The 25,006-nt window shown below is 38.1% G+C and overlaps 1 protein-coding gene across 2 annotated transcripts in view; it reads right to left on the bottom strand.

Annotated features, from left to right (window-relative positions):
- ARHGEF25 (Rho guanine nucleotide exchange factor 25) overlaps positions 1 to 25,006 on the bottom strand; it is an 825,360-nt gene that overhangs the window by 41,542 nt on the left and 758,812 nt on the right. For both annotated transcript variants that reach the window (XM_053708199.1, XM_053708201.1), the window contains 2 exons: positions 20,923 to 21,149; positions 17,182 to 17,337 (listed from right to left, as the gene is read on the bottom strand). In XM_053708199.1, the coding sequence (XP_053564174.1) occupies positions 17,182 to 17,337; positions 20,923 to 21,149 (383 nt within the window). The remainder of the gene's footprint in view (positions 1 to 17,181; positions 17,338 to 20,922; positions 21,150 to 25,006) is intronic.

The raw sequence follows: 25,006 nt of genomic DNA, 5'->3' as shown, positions 1-25,006 counted from the left end.
TGCCTACTGTTTAATATCGCTTTAAATCCCTTAGCCCCCAACTGATAAATATGAGCTAAACAATTGGATAATACTTTTGTAAATAAATAAACAAATAATAGCGGCATAAAAAGGAAAAACAGGATTTACGCATAATAGGAAGAACAAATTTACATTCTACAGTAATCCCATCTGTTATTTGTTTATGTGGAGGTGGGAGGAAGTTAATCAAACATCCCTGTGCCGTATTACCTTCCTAAGCTAAATGGCAGACATAATAGTTTATCAAATTCAATAAGCAGCAAATGCCAACTCTCGTTTCTTAACTGGTCTTGCTTCATTTCTTAATTTGCCTTTTTAAGGTAAGGTTTAGAAAAATAAACTTCCCTTCCCCAGATGAACTATTATAGACACACACATACATTTTAAGACCATAAATGCCTCATCACATAAGGAAAGGATGTCAACTTGCACTAAAAATTACATTGTATTATTTCTTTTGCATACTATGGTATTTTGAAGTGACAGATATTCTCTTCTTCTCTCTCTAATCTTTTTAACTGATAAAAGGCTGAACACTCGCCACTGTACACATTAATGATTGGCTGCAACTGTCACACCTTTCTGTAAATATTTAAAGGTTGTCAGACCTTTGTTTCAATAGTCTATAAGGTCATCAGATGGTCTACCTAGATATCCAAAGCACTGTGGTTGGGGAATAAAAGACTTCAGGTCAAAACGTTTTCAAGAAAAACAGCGCTTTGTAATCTTTAGCACAATGGCCACCATTCTGGAAGAGTTTGCAAAGTGAAAACACTGTATGTAGCTCACGTTTTGGCTTTATTTTATATGTCTCCAATCCATTGGAATGGCCAATGTATGTATTAGGGACATAAAGTCAAAACCTTGAATTGTTCAGATAGAGCATACAGTTCTAAGAAACTTTCCAAATTACTATTGATAGCAAATGTATTCTTTTGGTTCTTTTTATTGAAAATCATACATCAGGAGCAGCAGCGTAGAAGATATCTTTTTTCTATTTAATATATCAAAAAAACATGTGACTTGAGCTCATTGTAAAAAAACATTTAAAATAAAAAATGTCAACAACTGTTAAAAAAAGACCAAAATTAGTTTTCAATTGGTCAAAGTTGTTGCATGGTGCACACAGCAAAGCCAATGGAAAACCACATAATAATTGGATTTTTGCAGAGTTTTGATTGGCTTTACTGCACATGTGTCTGCTCAGGGCCCTGTCATTATATATAAAGGGAAAGGGGTTGGCAGCCTTTTTATTGGTGGTACTGCCCACTGCTGAATTTGAGGAATGACGGAACAAGATGATGATTCTTGGAGTTTTTTTAAAGGTAAAATGTTCTATAATCTTGCCGCTACATGCAGTATATAAATGCAAGATTCCAGACTGTACTTTTAACGCAGCCATATATTAGTTATTCTTTTACTATAGCCAGTATTATGCTGATTTTCTTTATAGCATTCTGCCTAGTTTAAAACAAATAACTAAATGTAATATCTTTTTTTTTAACTGAAGGGACTTTATAATCCTGGTTGTAGTACGACAACCTTTATATGAACTTTTTACAAATAAAACCAGCTTAATCTTTTAAATAAATATGTGAAACATTTTATTATCCATGACCATACATTTATCTTTAATCCGTTTCATCATTCTAAGCAGAAATGTCATTTAAAACATAATACAGACTATATTAATAGGATTTAAGGATCCCACATGTCACTTTCTGGATAGGCTTGTATATAAAATAAAAGTCTTCATAATCCTGGAAATTTCCCTTAAAGGGACATTCTAGACAAGAATGGGGATCTTAAACAGAATCACTACCATTGGTGGTTAACTTGCCAGTTTATGTGAAATAGAACTTTAAACATATATAATTTTAATCAAAGAAATGTAATTTTCATTTTAAGGAATAAGATTTTCTAAAACAAAAAAGAACAGTAATATTTAACAGTAAAATACCACAAACAGAAGCATTGCAACAACTCTCAGCTGAGCATTACAGCTCTCCTAGGAAGAATTATATGTTGTTGTCCACATAAAATGACAATAAAAGGCAATTTGTAAGGTAACAGTAGATGACAACTACTAAAATATAGAGGTCTTTTTGTAAAGTAACAATGTTTAACATTTTCATGCAGAGGGGCACGATGAAATGAGTTTTCACTTGAATTGTAGATGAACACATTTTAGAAACAAACACTGCTAGTCAAACCAGAAATGTAAAATGCACTTGATATATCAGCAACCACTAACCTCCTGCTTCTGTGTAAATGTTTCTTGTCGCATACCCCTTAGGGAGGCCAATAAGCAAATGCTGCACATCAAACAGCTGGTTAAGCCTTTATGAAGCATTTTAAAACTCTAGATTACAAACTTTCCTCTTTAGCTCCTCAAGGTGCCGTGGAACAAAGCACAATTTTTAGGTGTTTAGCATATGGTAGTAGGAGGCTGGGAGTTTAGTTAGTGCTGATTGTGCCTATGGGCTGATTCTCTGTGCGCTATCGGTAAAGCTGAGGTGGGTTATAGGAATAGCTGGGAGTTCTGGGAGCATGACTGGCTGTTTTTTTGTTTGTTTTATATTAAAAAGTAAAGAGTTTCAATATTGATAAAATTACCAGCTACTTTTAAAGGGACATTTTACTACAATGTCTTTCAGTTCCATCTAAAAGATATTATTTAAAAATGTATTACAGTGATGGCAACAGTTGTACACAAATAAGTACTTCCTGATAGCTTCACTTACAAGTGTTTACTTACTGCTCTTTCATATACATTGTTTTTGAGTGTTATGTCCTTTTTAACAGTTATACAATATAAAAAGGGCAATGTAAAATTAATTTCTATTTGTCACATATAAAAATATATCTAAAAATGTATTTAAAGAGACAGTAAAGCCACATTTAGAGATATGAAACCCCAAATGGTTCTTTCATGGTTCATATAGAGCATGCAGTTTTAAACAACTTTCTAATTTACTTCTTTTATCAAATTGTCTTTGTTCCTTGGTATCTTTTGATGAAGAACATGTATGTATGCTTAGGAGCCGGCCCATTTCAGGAGCATTAGATGGTAGCACTATTTCTTGCCTACCTAGGTATTTCTTCGACACAGAATACCATGGTAACAAAGTTTATTTGATAATAGAAGTCAATTGGAAACTTTTTTTAAATGGTCTGCTCTGTCTGAATTACAAAAGAAAATGTTTGGGTTTCATATCCCTTTAAACATTCATGATCCATTCATACTAGTTTCATGCCCTTTTAACTTAAATATTGAAATTAAACAAAGGCATTCATCTCAATAAGACTATCTGTTAGTATGTTTCTATAACCACTCATAACCGAAAAATATATTGTTGGTTTTAGTGGCTAAAAAAATCCAGTAAGCTTTTTGTGTGGCTAGCGGCAGCTGTGGTTTACTTTTGTAAAAATGCAGCAAAATGTAATGTACAGAACAGACTTCATTAAATAAACAAATATAAAAATGTAACCATAGCAACCATGTCTTGAAAACAATTAGAATTCTGGGTAAAAAGCAGAAAATTGATGATAGAGAAGATGCAGAACTGAAACATACTATTTTTGTTTAATATTTTTAATCAAAGACAAATCCTAAGATCTAGATTGAGTGAAGGGAGGGTTTTCTTTCATGATACATTTTTGTGTTATTAATTATTTTAAAATCTTTTTACTAAAGAATACATCTATAAAACTGATTACATACAATATAGCACTGTTAGACCAAAGCAGACAATAATTATTAATAGTGTGCTATGACATATGGTAGAATTCACCTTATAGGAACAAATTCTGTCCCTTGTGCACCAGATTTAGGGGCGGATTTATAAAGCAGCAGACGCTGCTTATTCCGTGCGAGCCTTCCAGCTCGCCGGAAACAGGATTATACACTCATTTTTTCTTTGCATAAATGTTTTGTAGATGATCTATTTATAAAGCCCATAAAGTTTTTTTTTGTTTTTTTTAAATGTATAATTTTGCTTATTTTTAAATAACATTGCTCTGATTTTCAGACTCCTAACCAAGCCCCAAAGTTTTATTTGAATACGCTCGACTACCTACTCCAGCTTGCTCCTGTTTGTGTAAAGGGTCTTTTCATATGCAAAAGAAGGAGGAGGGGGAAGTGTCTTATTTCCCACTTGCAGTGGGCTTTCCAGCTGCCTTTTCAACAGAGCTAAACTGAAAGCTTCTAAGTAAGTTTTTAAACAGTTTTATACTGGATTTTTATTTCAGTATCTGTGCATCTTATTCTTTATAGTAGTGTCTATTACATGCAGTTATATGAAAATGAGTGTATACTGTCCCTTTAAGAAGCAGCAGTCGTAAAACCGCTGCTCCTTAACTCATCCACCACGATCGGGATGATTGATACCCCCTGCTAGCGGCCGATTGGACGTGAATGTGCAGGGGGCAGCATTGCACAAGCATTTCACCAGAAATGCTTGTGCAATGTTAAATGCCGACAGCATATGTTGTTGGCATTTAGTGATGCAGGGCGGACATGAATCTTGCCCGCCCAGGGTATAATAAATCTACCCCTTATACTGAACAATATCTTATTTCCTTACAGAAATTGAGGAAGCACAAAAGTCAACTCCATTTAAAGGACTAGATTACAAGTGGAGCGGTATTTTGCGTTTCCGCTAGAGCGATAACTCCGCCAGAATTAAGATTTTTGCACAAATCGGGTTGCGCTTGTATTACAAGTTGAAAGTAAACTGTTTTTGCACTAGTGGTAATGCAACTACTGCAAAAATCAGAACTTAGAATATTGCATGCGCATTCACGTATTCCCCCATAGAAGTCAATGGAGAAAAAAGTGGAAAAAACACCCACTCTCGCACAAACACCATCACATATTCTCATTAGCGCTGACCCAACATTAAAATATTAATATTTCATATTCCAATGTTCTTTATGTAACAGAATATGTTCTATTTATTCATTAATACATATTTCTACATATAGCTAATGTTTTTTTAAACAAATATATATTTATACCTATATAAAGAGATGATTATATATATGTATGGATTGTATGGATATTTACAGACGTATATAGGAAATAGGAATATCTATTTAAAAATACAAAGAACATATTCTGCTATGTACAGAACATTGGAATGTGAACTATTTACAGTAAATACATAGTTAAACACCTTATTAAATATAAATATTGCATAAATGTTTTTACATATTTTCATTTACTTAACGACAAAAGGCTCTAATGCACTTATATATATATGTCTGTATATGTATACATATATTTATGTGTTTATATGTGTATATATGTATGTAAATACAAATATACACACAAATACATAAATAATATGTAAATATATATATATATATACAGGGAGTGCAGAATTATTAGGCAAGTTGTATTTTTGAGGATTAATTTTATTATTGAACAACAACCATGTTCTCGATGAACCCAAAAAACTCATTAATATCAAAGCTGAATAGTTTTGGAAGTAGTTTTTAGTTTGTTTTTAGTTATAGCTATTTTAGGGGGATATCTGTGTGTGCAGGTGACTATTACTGTGGATAATTATTAGGCAACTTAACAAAAAACAAATATATACCCATTTCAATTATTTATTTTTACCAGTGAAACCAATATAACATCTCAGCATTCACAAATATACATTTCTGACATTCAAAAACAAAACAAAAACAAATCAGTGACCAATATAGCCACCTTTCTTTGCAAGGACACTCAAAAGCCTGCCATCCATGGATTCTGTCAGTGTTTTGATCTGTTCACCATCAACATTGCGTGCAGCAGCAACCACAGCCTCCCAGACACTGTTCAGAGAGGTGTACTGTTTTCCCTCCTTGTAAATCTCACATTTGATGATGGACCACAGGTTCTCAATGGGGTTCAGATCAGGTGAACAAGGAGGCCATGTCATTAGATTTTCTTCTTTTATACCCTTTCTTGCCAGCCACGCTGTGGAGTACTTGGACGTGTGTGATGGAGCATTGTCCTGCATGAAAATCATGTTTTTCTTGAAGGATGCAGACTTCTTCCTGTACCACTGCTTGAAGAAGGTGTCTTCCAGAAACTGGCAGTAGGACTGGGAGTTGAGCTTGACTCCATCCTCAACCCGAAAAGGCCCCACAAGCTCATCTTTGATGATACCAGCCCAAACCAGTACTCCACCTCCACCTTGCTGGCGTCTGAGTCAGACTGGAGCTCTCTGCCCTTTACCAATCCAGCCACGGGCCCATCCATCTGGCCCATCAAGACTCACTCTCATTTCATCAGTCCATAAAACCTTAGAAAAATCAGTCTTGAGATATTTCTTGGCCCAGTCTTGATGTTTCAGCTTGTGTGTCTTGTTCAGTGGTGGTCGTCTTTCAGCCTTTCTTACCTTGGCCATGTCTCTGAGTATTGCACACCTTGTGCTTTTGGGCACTCCAGTGATGTTGCAGCTCTGAAATATGGCCAAACTGGTGGCAAGTGGCATCTTGGCAGCTGCACGCTTAACTTTTCTCAGTTCATGGGCAGTTATTTTGCGCCTTGGTTTTTCCACACGCTTCTTGCGACCCTGTTGACTATTTTGAATGAAACGCTTGATTGTTCGATGATCACGCTTCAGAAGCTTTGCAATTTTAAGAGTGCTGCATCCCTCTGCAAGATATCTCACTATTTTTGACTTTTCTGAGCCTGTCAAGTCCTTCTTTTGACCCATTTTGCCAAAGGAAAGGAAGTTTGCCTAATAATTATGCACACCTGATATAGGGTGTTGATGTCATTAGACCACACCCCTTCTCATTACAGAGATGCACATTACCTAATATGCTTAATTGGTAGTAGGCTTTCGAGCCTATACAGCTTGGAGTAAGACAACATGCATAAAGAGGATGATGTGGTCAAAATACTCATTTGCCTAATAATTCTGCACTCCCTGTATATACACACACATACATAAACATCATTAGACATGTATATGTGTGTATATTTATGTTAAAGCCCTTTGGCGGCTTTTTTTTCCCCTAACACCCGAGATCTCATATCTTTGAGCCCTTATAACATTTTTTTGTGAATTTTTTTTAAATAATTTCTATTAGACAGTGTTATTATAGGTGTAACTGTACTTTGTAATGTATTTTTGGAATGTATTTTTGAATTGTGTTGTGCAACTTTTTATTTTCTCCAAACAGTTAACCACAGCTTTGAAACTGCGATAATGATCCCGATTGCGTTTACTTTCAACTTGTAATCTAGCCCACAATAACACAGAGAAATTCTAAAAACACAAGTATAGTCTCTCCGTAGTCTGTTACAGAGCTGGAAACCCCGGTAGTTTGTATGTGCTGGTGTGTGGCTACAGAGCAGAGAGCTGCTCCTTAGGAGGAGAGATGGCTGTATGGCTGGACTTTCTTGCCAGAGTTCCATCTATAGACACTTTTAAGGAGGTACTGATTAAATGACATGGACCCGCCACTAATAGTACTTTGGCTTGTTTACCTGCTTATCTTGTGTCCGTCTATGAGTGGGGATATCCCAATAAACGTATGCTTTTAATAAGAATCAGAGGTGTGCTGTTCTATGCTTGTGTTTATAGAATACATCTATCATCTATACTTGGACTAAAATATGTTAAAATGTATTAAAGGGGAATACAAATGCAAAAAGAAAATGGTCTAATGTGTTACATATTTTATTATTGCACTATTGCTTGAAAATAAGTGCAAAGTGATTAAGCATATAGGCTCCAGAGCAACAACTGGGAGCTAGCTGAACACAACTGGTTATCCAATGACAAGAGATATAAGTCTATAGCCACCAATAACTAGTTAAGGGACATAAAACAGCACAAACTAACATATGTTTCTAAATATAGAATGCAGCCAAAGCTTACCTGCAAAACGGTTTCTGATTTAACCCCCACTAACCCATTTAATTTAGGCATAGTTTTGTTTGCAGCAAACTCCACTTTGGGCATTTCCAACTACAGGTATACCCCGCTCATACAGCGGGTTAGGGACCGGAGCCCCGCTGTAAAGTGAAAACCGCCTTAAAGTGAAACAAGGCAGTTTTAGCTTTCTTTTCACTTGCCAGTGTGTTTAAAGACTTGAAAACATGTTTGAACTAACTTATATTAGGGGTGCAATAGTACTAAGTTTAGTTTAACACTAGCACAGTACAGTATTCAATTAGTATTTAATAAATACTGTACCTGTAAAATAGTGACAATTACTGTAGTACAATTTGCCAAACTATAGCACTGAGACACAGATTGCAGTGTAATGCTGCAGAGTGAACTGCGGATAACAAAATGGTTCCAGTCACTTTTCTCACAAACTCACGATGATTACAGCACTATTTCATAATCCTTGGAGGTTGAACTTCAGCTCCACAAAGCGCTGTATTAGCGAATCGCTGTAAAGTGAAGCGCTGTAAAGTGAGGTATACCTGTACTGATTGCTTTCTGAAGCTGGGGCAATATATACAAGTCAGATGATGTACTGTATATATCAGTATTATATATATATATATATATATATATATATATATATATATATATATATATATATATATATATATATATATATATATATATATATATATATAGAGAGAGAGAGAGAGAGAGAGAGAGAGAGAGAGAGGTATATTTCCATTAATATTCATTTTTCGTTGTTTGGTATTGGAACTTGTCATATATAGTGGATATGAGTATGTTTCCATTTACTTTTTACAAAAAAAAATTCCTTTTTTTCTAGTAGGTAGTAGATAGCAGGACTGTCCCTCCTCAACCCCCCATTGCTTGCATAAGTAATTATCCTCACGTGCACACTTTTGTTACATGACACCACAAGGTATGGAGTAGTAAACTGATAAGGGTGGTGGAGCAGGCTACACTTGGCAACACTAAAGTGTAAGCAATTTTCCAGCTCTTTGGAAATTTTATGAAATACTTTTAAGCTTTTTTACACTCCCCCCCCCGTTTTACCTTAATTGACCCTTCTATAATATGCACATAACTCAAAATGTTTTATAGCACTTTAGCTCCCAGTAGTGCACTGTTACTAGTGAGACTACCTAGAAGTAAGTTAAAAAAGTCTCTAAAACTTGCATGCTCTGGCCATCATTTATTAAATCATAGATTAACAATGTTCCCAACTAGAGAATGTAGCTGGCCATGATTGCTGTGAGTGAGCCGCCGATGCTGTATGTCTGCTGCCTGCATTTTACCTTGCACAAAGAATTCCTTGTGCAGCGCGCCCCCCCCCCCGGCTCTTACATGACCAATCACACGAGAGCATGGTTTGTCAATAACCCCTCACAAATGAGTCTGGGGTGACTGCTGCTTCTTAACTTGCTGCAAAAGGGCTTCCGCATTTTCCAGATTTCTGTTGTGCCCTTTATTAAAATGCCATTTTTACCTTTAAAAGACATGCGGCTCATGTTTTATTAAAGTTCAGAATCAACAAACTTGAAAACAAAAAGATCACAATGATATAACTATAAATGCCAGATTACTAAATGAGTGATAAACAAGCGCAGAATGTTATCATTATAAGTGGTTATTCATAAACAATGTGCCCTAGAAAACTGTATGTACATAATGTTTGTATTCATGTTCAGATGTATTTTTATATACAGCCTATGTCAGCTCTTGGCAGGAGAAAGACATGCACATGCAAGATGAGGTAAAGCAAGGATCTTTGTCTGATGATAAGGTGTCTATAATTATTCACAAATGGCTGCAATGTATTTGTATTTCATGTGTTGTGCAATGCTTGAACATGAATGGAACAGTATGTGCTATTGGTTCCTTAAAGGGACAGTATAGACCAATTTTCATATAACTGCATGTAAAAGACACTTCTATAAAGAAGAATATGCACATATACTAAGATAAAAATTCAGTATAAAACCTTTTTAAAAACGTACTTAGAAGCTCCCAATTTAGCACTGTTGATGAGGTTAGGCTGGGACACCCACTGAGATAGGTTGGAAAGCAAAAAGCGCAGACACTCCCCCCTCCCCTGCATATGAAAATACTTTTTACACAAGCAGAAGCAAGCTGAAGACGGTAGACATTAGTATGCATCTAAAACTTTGGGGCTTGGTTAGGAGTCTGAAAATCTGCACAATGTTATTTAAAAGATAAGCAAAACTATATATTTTTACAAAAGAAAATTGTATGGGCTGTATAAATAGATAATCTACAAAACATGCAAAGAAAAATATATTGTACATTGTCCATTTAAATCCTCTGAGATTGTAAAACACAACTTTTTAATTTGTGTAGTACAAACATTCTAAAAATATTTTCATTATGTATTTTGTCCTCATTTCTGTAGTTTAACTCTAAAAATGATTGGTTTACTCAATAACACTATAAAGTAGTGGGCATCGTCATGTTGAAACCTAGGTTTTCTCTTGTTAAGTGTATCCAGTCCACGGATCATCCATTACTTATGGGATATTAACTCCTCCCCAACAGGAAGTGCAAGAGGATTCACCCAGCAGAGCTGCCATATAGCTCCTCCCCTAACTGCCATTACCAGTCATTCTCTTGCACCCAACGAATAGATAGGATGTGTGAGAGGACTGTGGTGATTATACTTAGTTTCATACCTTCAATCAAAAGTTTGTTATTTTATAATAGCACCGGAGTGTGTTATTCCTTCTCTGGTAGAATTTGAAGAAGAATCTACCTGAGTTTTTCTATGATTTTAGCCGGAGTAGTTAAGATCATATTGCTGTTTCTCGGCCATCTGAGGAGAGGTAAACTTCAGATCAGGGGACAGCGGGCAGATTAATCTGCAAAGAGGTATGTAGCAGCTTATTATTTTCTGACAATGGAATTGATGAGAAAATTCTGCCATACCGATATAATGTAAACTCAGCCTTAAATGCAGTAGCAGCAACTGGTATCAGGCTGTCATGTATGTATATTTTACACTTCAGTATTCTGGGGAATGGCACTTCACTGGAATTATACTGTATGCATAAAACTTTAGCCTAATTTGCAGGGACTAGCAACAGGCTTTTTAATAACACTCAATTTATTAATGTTAAACGTTTTTTGCTGGCATGTAAAATCGTTTAATTTTCTGAGGTACTGGGTGAAAAAATGTTTTGGGCACTATTTTTTTCCACTTGGCAGTCGTTTTATTTAATTTATGACAGTTTACTGATCTCTCTCACTGTTATGTGTGAGGGGGAGAGGTGCTTTTGCTACGCATCAAAAAATTCAGTCAGAAGTTTATTGTCTTCCCTGCATGATCCGGTTCAGAACTCAGGGGTCTTCAAAACTTGTTTTGAGTGAGGTAATCACTCACAGCAGAGCTGTGAGATTGTAGTTGACTGTGATAAAAAAACGTTTATTTCTGTATTTTTTTTTAAATTTTTTTTTTTTCTGCTATCAGGGTTAGTTATCCTTTGCTAATGGGAGCAATCCTTTGCTAAAATTGTGTTTTTTACAAAGATTTGATGCTATAACTTTTCAGTTTATTAATTTTCAACTGTCATAACTTTTTCTGTGCTTCTTATAGGCACAGTACGTTTTCATATTATAGTAAATTACTTGAAAAGTATTTCCAAGTTGCTAGTTTATTTGCTAGTGTGTTAAACATGTCTGATTCAGAGGAAGATATCTGTGCTATATGTGCTAAAGCCAAAGTGGAGCCCAATAGAAATTTATGTACTAACTGCATTGATGCTACTTTAAATAAAAGTCAATCTGTACAAATTGAACATATTTCACCAAACAACGAGGGGAGAGTTATGCCGACTAACTCGCCTCACGTGTCAGTACCTGCATCTCCCGCTCGGGAGGTGCGTGATATTGTAGCGCCGAGTACATCTGGGCGGCCATTACAAATCACATTACAGGATATGGCTACTGTTATGACTGAAGTTTTGGCTAAATTACCAGAACTAAGAGGTAAGCGTGATCACTCTGGGGTGAGAACAGAGTGCGCTGATAATATTAGGGCCATGTCAGACACTGCGTCACAATTTGCAGAACATGAGGACGGAGAGCTTCATTCTGCGGGTGACGGTTCTGATCCAAACAAACTGGATTCAGATATTTCAAATTTTAAATTTAAGCTGGAAAACCTCCGTGTATTACTAGGGGAGGTGTTAGCGGCTCTGAATGATTGTAACACAGTTGCAATACCAGAGAAAATGTGTAGGTTGGATAAATATTTTGCGGTACCGGCAAGTACTGACGTTTTTCCTATACCTAAGAGACTTACTGAATTTGTTACTAAGGAGTGGGATAGACCCGGTGTGCCGTTCTCACCCCCTCCGATATTTAGAAAGATGTTTCCAATAGACGCCACCACACGGGACTTATGGCAAACGGTCCCTAAGGTGGAGGGAGCAGTTTCTACTTTAGCTAAGCGTACCACTATCCCGGTGGAGGATAGCTGTGCCTTTTCAGATCCAATGGATAAAAAGTTAGAGGGTTACCTTAAGAAAATGTTTGTTCAACAAGGTTTTATATTGCAACCTCTTGCATGCATTGCGCCTGTCACGGCTGCAGCAGCATTTTGGTTTGAGTCTCTGGAAGAGACACTTGAATCAGCTCCATTAGATGAGATTACACACAAGCTTAAAGCCCTTAAGTTAGCTAACTCATTTATTTCAGATGCCGTAGTACATTTAACTAAACTTACGGCTAAGAATTCCGGATTCGCCATTCAGGCACGCAGAGCACTGTGGCTAAAATCCTGGTCAGCTGACGTTACTTCTAAATCTAAATTGCTTAATATACCTTTCAAAGGGCAGACCTTATTCGGGCCCGGGTTGAAAGAAATTTTCGCTGACATTACAGGAGGTAAAGGCCATGCCCTGCCTCAAGACAGAGCCAAACCTAAGGCTAGACAGTCTAATTTTCGTTCCTTTCGTAATTTCAAAGCAGGAGCAGCATCAACTTCCTCTGCACCAAAACAGGAAGGAGCTGTTGCTCGCTACAGACAAGGCTGGAGACCTAACCAGTCCTGGAACAAGGGCAAGCAGGCCAGGAAACCTGCTGCTGCCCCTAAGACAGCATGAATCGAGGGCCCCCGATCCGGGAACGGATCTAGTGGGGGGCAGACTTTCTCTCTTCGCCCAGGCTTGGGCAAGAGATGTCCAGGATCCCTGGGCGTTAGAGATCATATCTCAGGGATACCTTCTAGACTTCAAATTCTCTCCCCCAAGAGGGAGATTTCATCTGTCAAGGTTGTCAACAAACCAAATAAAGAAAGAGGCATTTCTACGCTGCGTACAAGATCTTTTATTAATGGGAGTGATCCATCCGGTTCCGCGGTCGGAACAAGGACAAGGGTTTTACTCAAATCTGTTTGTGGTTCCCAAAAAAGAGGGAACTTTCAGGCCTATCTTGGATTTAAAGATCCTAAACAAATTCCTAAGAGTTCCATCGTTCAAAATGGAAACTATTCGGACAATTTTACCCATGATCCAAAAGGGTCAGTACATGACCACAGTGGATTTAAAGGATGCTTACCTTCACATACCGATTCACAAAGATCATTACCGGTATCTAAGGTTTGCCTTTCTAGACAGGCATTACCAGTTTGTAGCTCTTCCATTCGGATTGGCTACGGCTCCGAGAATCTTCACAAAGGTTCTGGGTGCTCTTCTGGCGGTACTAAGACCGCGAGGAATTGCGGTAGCTCCGTACCTAGACGACATTCTGATACAAGCTTCAAGCTTTCAAACTGCCAAGTCTCATACAGAGTTAGTACTGGCATTTCTAAGGTCGCATGGATGGAAGGTGAACGAAAAGAAGAGTTCTCTCTTTCCACTCACAAGAGTTCCCTTCTTGGGGACTCTTATAGATTCTGTAGAAATGAAGATTTACCTGACAGAAGACAGGTTAACAAAGCTTCAAAATGCATGCCGTGTCCTTCATTCCATTCAACACCCGTCAGTAGCTCAATGCATGGAGGTGATCGGCTTAATGGTAGCAGCAATGGACATAGTACCCTTTGCACGCCTACATCTCAGACCGCTGCAATTGTGCATGCTAAGTCAGTGGAATGGGGATTACTCAGACTTGTCCCCTACTCTGAATCTGGATCAAGAGACCAGAAATTCTCTTCTATGGTGGCTTTCTCGGCCACATCTGTCCAGGGTGATGCCATTCAGCAGGCCGGACTGGACAATTGTAACAACAGACGCCAGCCTACTAGGTTGGGGCGCTGTCTGGAATTCTCTGAAGGCTCAGGGACAATGGAATCAGGAGGAGAGTCTTCTACCAATAAACATTCTGGAATTGAGAGCAGTTCTCAATGCCCTTCTGGCTTGGCCCCAGTTAACAACTCGGGGGTTCATCAGGTTTCAGTCGGACAACATCACGACTGTAGCTTACATCAACCATCAGGGAGGGACAAGAAGCTCCCTAGCAATGATGGAAGTATCAAAGATAATTCGCTGGGCAGAGTCTCACTCTTGCCACCTGTCAGCAATCCACATCCCGGGAGTGGAGAACTGGGAGGCGGATTTCTTAAGTCGTCAGACTTTTCATCCGGGGGAGTGGGAACTTCATCCGGAGGTCTTTGCCCAAATACTTCGACGTTGGGGCAAACCAGAGATAGATCTCATGGCGTCTCGACAGAACGCCAAGCTTCCTCGTTACGGGTCCAGATCCAGGGATCCGGGAGCGGTTCTGATAGATGCTTTGACAGCACCTTGGACCTTCGGGATGGCTTATGTGTTTCCACCCTTCCCGATGCTTCCTCGATTGATTGCCAGAATCAAACAGGAGAGAGCTTCAGTGATTCTAATAGCACCTGCATGGCCACGCAGGACTTGGTATGCAGATCTAGTGGACATGTCATCCTGTCCACCTTGGTCGCTACCTCTGAAACAGGACCTTCTGATCCAGGGTCCCTTCAAACATCAAAATCTAATTTCTCTGAAGCTGACTGCTTGGAAATTGAACGCTTGATTTTATCAAAACGTGGTTTTTCTGAGTCAGTTATTGATACCTTAATACAGGCTAGGAAGCCTGTTACCAGAAAAGATTTACCATAAGATATGGCGCAAATACTTATATTGGTGCGAATCCAAGAGTTACTCATGGAGTAAGGTTAGGATTCTGAGGATATTGTCTTTTCTAAAAGAAGGTTTAGAAAAGGGTTTATCCGCTAGTTCCTTAAAGGGACAAATTTCAGCTCTGTCCATTCTTTTACACAAACATCTGTCAGAAGTTCCGGACGTTCAAGCTTTTTGTCAGGCTTTAGCTAGGATCAAGCCTGTGTTTAAAACTGTTGCTCCACCATGGAGTTTGAACTTAGTTCTTAATGTTTTACAGGGGGTTCCGTTTGAACCCCTTCATTCCATTGATATCAAGTTGTTATCTTGGAAAGTTCTGTTTTTAATGGCGATTTCCTCGGCTCGAAGAGTCTCTGAGTTATCTGCCTTACATTGTGATTCTCCTTATCTGATTTTTCATTCAGACAAGGTAGTTCTGCGTACTAAACCTGGGTTCCTACCTAAGGTGGTCACTAACAGGAATATCAATCAAGAGATTGTGGTTCCATCTTTGTGTCCTAATCCTTCTTCGAAAAAGGAACGTCTGCTACACAATCTAAATGTAGTCCGTGCCCTGAAATTTTATCTACAGGCAACTAAGGATTTTTGACAAACGTCTTCCCTGTTTGTCGTTTATTCTGGTCAGAGGAGAGGTCAAAAAGCTTCGGCTACCTCTCTCTCCTTTTGGCTTCGTAGCATAATACGGTTAGCCTATGAGACTGCTGGACAGCAGCCTCCTGAAAGAATTACAGCACATTCTACTAGAGCTGTGGCTTCCACTTGGGCCTTTAAGAATGAGGCTTCTGTTGAACAGATTTGCAAGGCTGCAACTTGGTCTTCTCTTCATACTTTTTCCAAATTTTACAAATTTGACACTTTTGCTTCTTCGGAGGCTGTTTTTGGGAGAAAGGTTCTTCAGGCAGTGGTTCCTTCCGTATAAAGAGCCTGCCTGTCCCTCCCGTCATCCGTGTACTTTAGCTTTGGTATTGGTATCCCATAAGTAATGGATGATCCGTGGACTGGATACACTTAACAAGAGAAAACATAATTTATGCTTACCTGATAAATTTATTTCTCTTGTAGTGTATCCAGTCCACGGCCCGCCCTGTCACTTTAAGGCAGGTAATTTTTCCATTAAACTACAGTCACCACTGCACCCTATGGTTTTCCTTTCTCTACATGTTTTCGGTCGAATGACTGGTAATGGCAGTTAGGGGAGGAGCTATATGGCAGCTCTGCTGGGTGAATCCTCTTGCACTTCCTGTTGGGGAGGAGTTAATATCCCATAAGTAATGGATGATCCGTGGACTGGATACACTACAAGAGAAATAAATTTATCAGGTAAGCATAAATTATGTTTTCCTCATATCTATTTCTTCTGCTGAAGACAATTTTGGGACAGAAATAAGAGAGAGTGTGCAAACAATGGCTGTGTGTAAACCATGTTAGTCTTGCTTGCACACTGTTTTGTTGATTGTTTTATATCTGTACATAATTGTCCTCAACAGAAGAGATAGGTAATGAGGAACCTAGATTTCAACATGGCAGCATCCATTATTTTATAGAAAATAAACCTACATATTATCAGGTTAAACTATGCTTTGAATATGCCATTCACAGGAAACACTTTGCGAGTGTAACATAAAATACTTAATTGTTGATAGTAAAACAACTTTGCATTTTCATTATTTATTTTGTTTCCAGTGGCACTTGTGCAGCTGGGTTGTATGACTAATGCTGATTAATGAGTTTCCACTCAGGACTAGAAGTTCTCTGCAGCTACCAGGTGGTACTTGAACTATGTGTTTAACTCTTGTAAAGGGGATTGCTGTATTGCTAGTATTAAAATGACATGCTCTAATAAGTATGTTATAGTTCCACTATAATGATATCATAACACCCAGATGAAAAGCTCTTATAGACTACTAAACAGCTTATAAAACATCAGAGTGTGGCATAAACTGCATGTACAGTACTGAGTTTATTTTCACATATGTCTTTATACGATATGTTGTGGGGTATCTGGAGAGGCCAATTAAAAGGGTATATGTATATTTCTGCCGCAGTACAATCTAAATACACAACACTGAGTATGTTTCAGTTAAAGCTTCTTGATAATTGTTCCTTACCCGGTTGGAGTGATCACTTTGTGAAGTCCCATTGGAAACCGTAGACAAGGAGGACTGTGGATGATGGTGGAAGTCAAGGTTGATGTGTGCTGGAGATACGGTCACAGGTGGAGGGAGGACATCGGAATGAGAGCTTTTTCGCTGAGTTAAGTGAGCCTGTCATCATTAAAATGTAATATATTTGCATTAAAAAAATCACATTGAAACTAAAGACTGAGACAAATATTTCAATATTATTTTAACCTTCAACCAAGTATCTCAAATAACCTAACAAGCTAGTTATAAGGAAATATATTTGTGTCTTATTGCGATCTTTCACTGGGTTTTTATGGACTGGTCAAGCTGATAACATATATAGGGCAAGATTACAAGTCGTGCAGCAAATCAGTGGCGAAAACACCGCACGCGTTATGGCTTTTTCGCATTTGGGGTTGTGCAGCTATTACAAGTCGCAAAATAACGTATTTTGTGAACGCGTTAAGCCGCGTAATCCAAACAGCCAAATCGCGTGCGCGTTCACGTTCACGTATTACCCATAGTAGTCAATGGAGAAGACAAATAGAAAAAAACAACACACAAAACCCTAATATGTTGCGCAAAGCTCTTGACGTATACTCCTCGAAAAGTGTACATGAAAATGCGAATATTAAAAATTGTGAAAAATGTTTTAGTAACAGAATATGTTCTATTTATTTATAAATAAATATTTCTCTATACATTTGATGATTTTTGGACTGACATATATATTTATAGCGAGAAATGTAAATGATATATGTCCAGATATCTCGAGATCTATATGCGAATATCTCTTTAAAAATCCCTTAGAATAGTTTAATGCACATAAGATTGTAATGTAAAATATTTTCATTATCTCCATATGTTTATACATATAAATCCATGTTTCTTTATAACTTTTGAGTGCACTATTTTTATAAAATAATTTTCATTAGACAGTGTTATATGAGTGTAACTGTACTTTGTAATGTATTTTTAAAGTGTTTTGTGAAACTTTTATGTAGCGCAAAACTGTTAACTACAGCTCTTCAAGAGAGGAAACAATGGTTGTGTAAAAAAAGAATGCGGGCACGCAATCACGATTTTTCAAGACTTGTAATAGCTGCGCAATGGAAATTGATTACAAAAAGACTGTATTGTGCACTGAAAACTCATACGGCTAGATTTAGAGTTCTGCGGCCAAAGGGGTGCGTTAGCTACGCTGGCTTTTCCCCCCCCGCACCTTTTAAATACCGCTGGTATTTAGAGTTCACAGAAGGGCTGCGTTAGGCTCCAAAAAAGGGAGCGTAGAGCATATTTACCGCCACTGCAACTCTCGATACCAGCGTTGCTTACGGACGCGGCCAGCATCAAAAACGTGCTCACGCACGATTCCCCCATAGAAAACAATGGGGCTGTTTGAGCTGAAAAAAAACCTAACACCTGCAAAAAAAAAACACCCTAACATGTACCCCGAGTCTAAACACCCGTAACCTTACACTTATTAACCCCAAATCTGCCGCCCCCGCTATTGCTGACCCCTGCATATTATTATTAAGCCCTATTCTCCCGCTCCGTACACCGCCGCAACCTACATTATACCTATGTACCCCTAATCTGCTGCCCCTAACACCGCCGATCCCTATATCATATTTATTAACCCCTAATCTGCCGCCCCCAACGTCGCCTCCACCTACCTACAATAATTAACCCCTAATCTGCCGACCGGATCTCACTGCTACTCTAATAAATGTATTAACCCCTAAAGCTAAGTCTAACCCTAACACCCCCCTAAGTTAAATATAATTTAAATCTAACGAAATAAATTAAGCAGGTATTTTATTTAATTAATTTATTGATAGTGTAGTGTTAGGTTTAATTGTAACTTAGGTTAGGATTTATTTTACAGGTAATTTTGTAATTATTTTAACTAGGTAGCTATTAAATAGTTATTAACTATTTAATAGCTATTGTACCTGGTTAAAATAAATACAAAGTTGCCTGTAAAATAAATATTAATCCTAAAATAGCTACAATATAATTATAATTTATATTGTAGCTATATTAGGGTTTATTTTACAGGTAAGTATTTAGCTTTAAATAGGAATAATTTATTTAATAAGAGTTAATTTATTTAGTTAGATAAAAATTATATTTAACTTAGGGGGGTGTTAGGGTTAGGGTTAGAATTAGCTTTAGGGGTTAAAAAATGTATTAGAGTAGCGGTGAGCTCCGGTCGGCAGATTAGGGGTTAATGCTTGAAGTTAGGTGTCGGCGATGTTAGGGAGGGCAGACTAGGGGTTAATAATATTTATTATAGGGTTATTGAGGCGGGAGTGAGGCGGGGTTAATACATTTATTATAGTAGCGGTGCGGTCCGGTCGGCAGATTAGGGGTTAATAAGTGTAGGTAGGTGGCGGCAACGTTGGGGGCGGCAGATTAGGGGTTAATAAATATTATATAGGTGTCGGCGGTATTAGGGGCAGCAGATTAGGGGTACATAGGGATAACGTAGGTGGCAGTATGGAAAAGTCGCGGCTGGAAAGTGAGCGTTAGACCCTTTCCTGACTGACTCTAAATACCAGCGGTAGCCCAAAACCAGCGTTAGGAGCCTCTAACGCTGGTTTTCACGGCTACCGCCAAACTCTAAATCTAGCCGATAGACTTGTAATCTTGCCCATAGTTTATAAAGTTCTTATAGAATCATCACAATAACATTACACAATTATTAACAAAAATGTAATCAAATAATAAATATATATTCATGTGCTGAATTTTTGGATCTTTTAGCAAAAATATCCCATTTCCAAGTAGTAGTCATAAATATATTGAGAGCAAACACGTGTCATTGGTCATCAAGCTGAGTTGCACATATGCACATGAAATGACACTGCATAGTTTGCTAAACAAACAGATTGGCTTATAAAATGCACACATTATTTCAGGGGACTAAAGCATATTTAAACAATCATATTTCTGTACATAATTTTACTAAGTTAAAGGGACAGTCTAGCATAAATTAAACTTTCATTATTCAGATAGGACTTTTTATTTTAATCAACTTTCCAATTTACTTTTATCATCAAATTTGCTTTTTTTCTCTTGGTATTCCTAGTTTAACTAAACATAGGTAGCCCCATATGCTAATTTCTAAGCCTTTGAGGGCTGCCTCTCATCACATGCTTTTTAAATCTCTTTTCAACACAAAGACAGAAAGTACATGTGGGCCATATAGATAACACTGTGTTCAGGCACAGGGGGTTATTTAAGATTTAGCACAATACAATGCTAAATTTAAGACAATAGATAATAAACAGGTGGACAGATAGCTCAGAATGCTAAGGCACTGTAGCTGAGCTCTGTAGCAAGGGTTGCAGGTTCGATCCCCGGTGAGGTCCACTCAGCCTTTCATCCTTCCGAGGTCGATAAAATGAGCAGCGCCTTGAGACCCTTACGGGTGATTAGCCGAGCTTTACAAGTACCACATACATAGATACATACAACAGTCATGTGATCAGGGGGCTGGAAGAAGATTCCTAGATACAAGGTAATCACAGAGGTAAAAAGTATATTTATATAACTGTATTGGTTATGCAAAACTGGGGAATGGGTAATAAAGGGATTATCTATCTTTTAAAACAATAACAATTCTATGGTAGACTGTCCCTTTAAGTCATTGCTTTCCAGACAGCTATTTATCCAATCTACTCCACCAGTGACATATTGTCAAGGTACCGTCCTGCTTACCTTGGCTCCCTGCTGCCTGTTGTCTGGCCGATGGTTATTGGGCATATAAAGAGAAGGCAGGGATGAATTGCATGACATGAGGTGGGGCACTTTGTTCCTATCCATGGATGCAGATGAATGAGGCCTCAGACCAGCACAGGCTGTTTCCATCATGCGGCTATTAGCAGATCGTCCAAGACTATTTGATTTGCTCTCCCTTCGCTGGTATTCAATAGGAGACTGTAGGGCTTGAAAAGGAGACAATGAAGTTATTACTTCTGACTAATCTGTGGGAGATTTACATCAGTTAAAAGGTTTTGTCATGTTCTCTTGGCATCAATCAAACTGAAGCTATAACAAGGAACTTGAAGAAAAACTTTTTTGACTCATTTACCCAGATTCATCTCACAGATTCATTTCACAAATTTCCATTATATTCTATGTAGATCTTTCAGTAAAGTGTTATAAGCAGAAACTATAGCCTTTCATTTTTCTTCATAATCCATTGTACAAGAAGAAAAGGTATTGACACGTCTTATGCATAAGTCATGAATGGACAAAATGTATGGGAGGTGTAAAAATGTACAAATTAGTGCTGTTGTGCATTAACTTCACATGAACACAATCAATAGAGCTTCTATTTTCTTGCTCATATAACAATGATAAAGTTTATTTTTTATTGATTAAGCGATAGTCTAGTGCATGCTAACATCTGCAAGTCGGATAGTGCAAGTGCATTTAAGGGATATTCCAGTCAAAACTGAAATAAGCATAGATGAATTTCATCTTTGAAAAGAAACATATTTACGATATACACATATCAGCAATAATGCTTCTAGTAAACGTTATTACTGGTTTAGTGTTAGCGTTTTTCTCTGCATGTGCATGTGAAGTATAGCTGGATCTTCTCAGTGCACCAGCATTTTAAATACTGCAGCAGCTCAAAAAGCCAGTAGGGGCTTGAATCATGTCAGCCATTACCAGATGATACAAGCACTTTAGGCTCTCTGAGCAAGTGCTGTGTTTATAATGCTGGTACACGGATCATACTTAAAGGGACAGTCTAGGACTTTTAATTTTAATCAACTTTCCAATTTACTTTTATCATCAAATTTGCTTTTTTCTCTTTGTATTCTTAGTTTAAACTAAACATAGGTAGGCTCATATGTTAATTTCTAACGGCTAGATTTGGAGTTTTGTCGGTAACGACCCGAAAAACTAACGCCGGCTTTTTTCTGGCCGCACCATAAAAACAACTCTGGTATTGAGAGTCCACATAAAGGCTGCGTTAGGCTCCAAAAAAGGAGCGTAGAGCATTTTTAACGCAGCTTCAACTCTCGATACCAGAGTTGCTTACGCAAGCGGCCAGCCTCAAAAACGTGCTCGTGCACGATTCCCCCATAGGATACAATGGGGCTGTTTGAGCTGAAAAAAAACCTAACACCTGCAAAAAAGCCGCGTTCAGCTCTTAACGCAGCCCCATTGTTTGCTATGCGGAAACACCTCCTAGGTCTGCACCTAACACCCTAACATGTACCCCGAGTCTAAACACCCCTAACCTTACACTTATTAACCCCTAATCTGCCGCCCCTGCTATCGCTGACACCTGCATTTTATTTTTAACCCCTAATCTGCCGCTCCGTAAACCGCCGCTACTTACATTATACTTATGTACCCCTAATCTGCTGGCCTTAACACCGCCGACCCCTATATTATATTTATTAACCCCTAATCTGCCGCCCACAACGTCGCCCCCACCTGCCTACACTTATTAACCCCTAATCTGCCGAGCGGACCGCACCGCTACTATAATAAAGTTATTAACCCCTAATCCGCCTCACTAACCCTATAATAAATAGTATTAACCCCTAATCTGCCCTCCCTAACATCGCCGACACCTAACTTCAATTATTAACCCCTAATCTGACGACCGGAGCTCACCGCTATTCTAATAAATGTATTAACCCCTAAAGCTAAGTCTAACCCTAACACTAACACCCCCCTAAATTAAATATAATTTTAATCTAACGAAATTAATTAACTCTTATTAAATAAATTATTCCTATTTAAAGCTAAATACTTACCTGTAAAATAAATCCTAATATAGCTACAATATAAATTATAATTATATTATAGCTATTTTAGGATTAATATTTATTTTACAGGTAACTTTGTATTTATTTTAACCAGGTACAATAGCTATTAAATAGTTAAGAAGTATTTAATAGCTAAAATAGTTAAAATAATTACAAAATTACCTGTAAAATAAATCCTAACCTAAGTTACAATTAAACATAACACTACACTATCAATAAATTAATTAAATACAATTCCTACAAATAAATACAATTAAATAAACTAGCTAAAGTACAAAAAATAAAAAAGAACTAAGTTACAAAAAATAAAAAAATATTTACAAACATAATAAAAATATTACAACAATTTTAAACTAATTACACCTACTCTAAGCCCCCTAATAAAATAACAAAGCCCCCCAAAATAAAAAAATGCCCTACCCTATTCTATATTACTAAAGTTCAAAGCTCTTTTACCTTACCAGCCCTGAACAGGGCCCTTTGCGGGGCATGCCCCAAAGAATTCAGCTCTTTTGCCTGTAAAAAAAACCATACAATACCCCCCCCAACATTACAACCCACCACCCACATACCCCTAATCTAACCAAAACCCCCCTTAAATAAACCTAACACTAAGCCCCTGAAGATCTTCCTACCTTATCTTCACCCTGCCAGGTTCACCGATCCGTCCTGAAGAGCTCCTCCGATGTCCTGATCCAAGCCCAAGCGGGGGGCTGAAGAGGTCCATGATCCGGCTGAAGTCTTCATCCAAGCGGGAGCTGAAGAGGTCCATGATCCGGATGAAGTCTTCATCCAAGCGGGAGCTGAAGAGGTCCATGATCCGGATGAAGTCTTCTATCAACGGCATCTTCAATCTTCTTTCTTCCGGATCCATCTTGCAGACCTCCGACGTGGAACATCCTCTTCTCCCGACGCCTACTAGCCGAATGACGGTTCCTTTAAGGGACGTCATCCAAGATGGCGTCCCTCGAATTCCGATTGGCTGATAGGATTCTATCAGCCAATCGGAATTAAGGTAGGAATATTCTGATTGGCTGATGGAATCAGCCAATCAGAATCAAGTTCAATCCGATTGGCTGATCCAATCAGCCAATCAGATTGAGCTCGCATTCTATTGGCTGATCGGAACAGAATCCTATCAGCCAATCGGAATTCGAGGGACGCCATCTTGGATGACGTCCCTTAAAGGAACCGTCATTCGGCTAGTAGGCGTCGGGAGAAGAGGATGTTCCGCGTCGGAGGTCTGCAAGATGGATCCGGAAGAAAGAAGATTGAAGATGCCGTTGATAGAAGACTTCATCCGGATCATGGACCTCTTCAGCTCCCGCTTGGATGAAGACTTCAGCCGGATCATGGACCTCTTCAGCCCCCCGCTTGGGCTTGGATCAGGACATCGGAGGAGCTCTTCTGGACAGATCGCTGAACCCGGTGAGGTGAAGACAAGGTAGGAAGATCTTCAGAGGCTTAGTGTTAGGTTTATTTAATGGGGGTTTGGGTTAGATTAGGGGTATGTGGGTGGTGGGTTGTAATGTTGGGGGGCTTGGGTATTGTATGTTTTTTTTTACAGGCAAAAGAGCTGAACTTCTTGGGGCATGCCCCGCAAAGGGCCCTGTTCAGGGCTGGTAAGGTAAAAGAGCTTTGAACTTTAGTTATTTAGAATAGGGTAGGGCATTTTTTTATTTTGGGGGGCTTTGTTATTTTATTAGGGGGCTTAGAGTAGGTGTAATTAGTTTAAAATTGTTGTAATATTTTTCTTATGTTTGTAAATATTTTTTTATTTTTTGTAACTTAGTTCTTTTTTATTTTTTGTACTTTAGCTAGTTTATTTAATTGTTGTTATTTGTAGGAATTGTATTTAATTAATTTATTGATAGTGTAGTGTTAGGTTAATTGTAGGAAGTTTATTTAATTAATTTATTGATAGTGTAGTGTTAGGTTTAATTGTAACTTAGGTTAGGATTTCTTTTACAGGTAAATTTGTAATTATTTTAACTATTTTAGCTATTAAA

The sequence above is a fragment of the Bombina bombina genome, chromosome 3, assembly GCF_027579735.1.
Source record: "Bombina bombina isolate aBomBom1 chromosome 3, aBomBom1.pri, whole genome shotgun sequence".
Classification (NCBI taxonomy): domain Eukaryota; kingdom Metazoa; phylum Chordata; class Amphibia; order Anura; family Bombinatoridae; genus Bombina; species Bombina bombina.
This window is presented reverse-complemented; position numbering and strand designations above follow the sequence as displayed.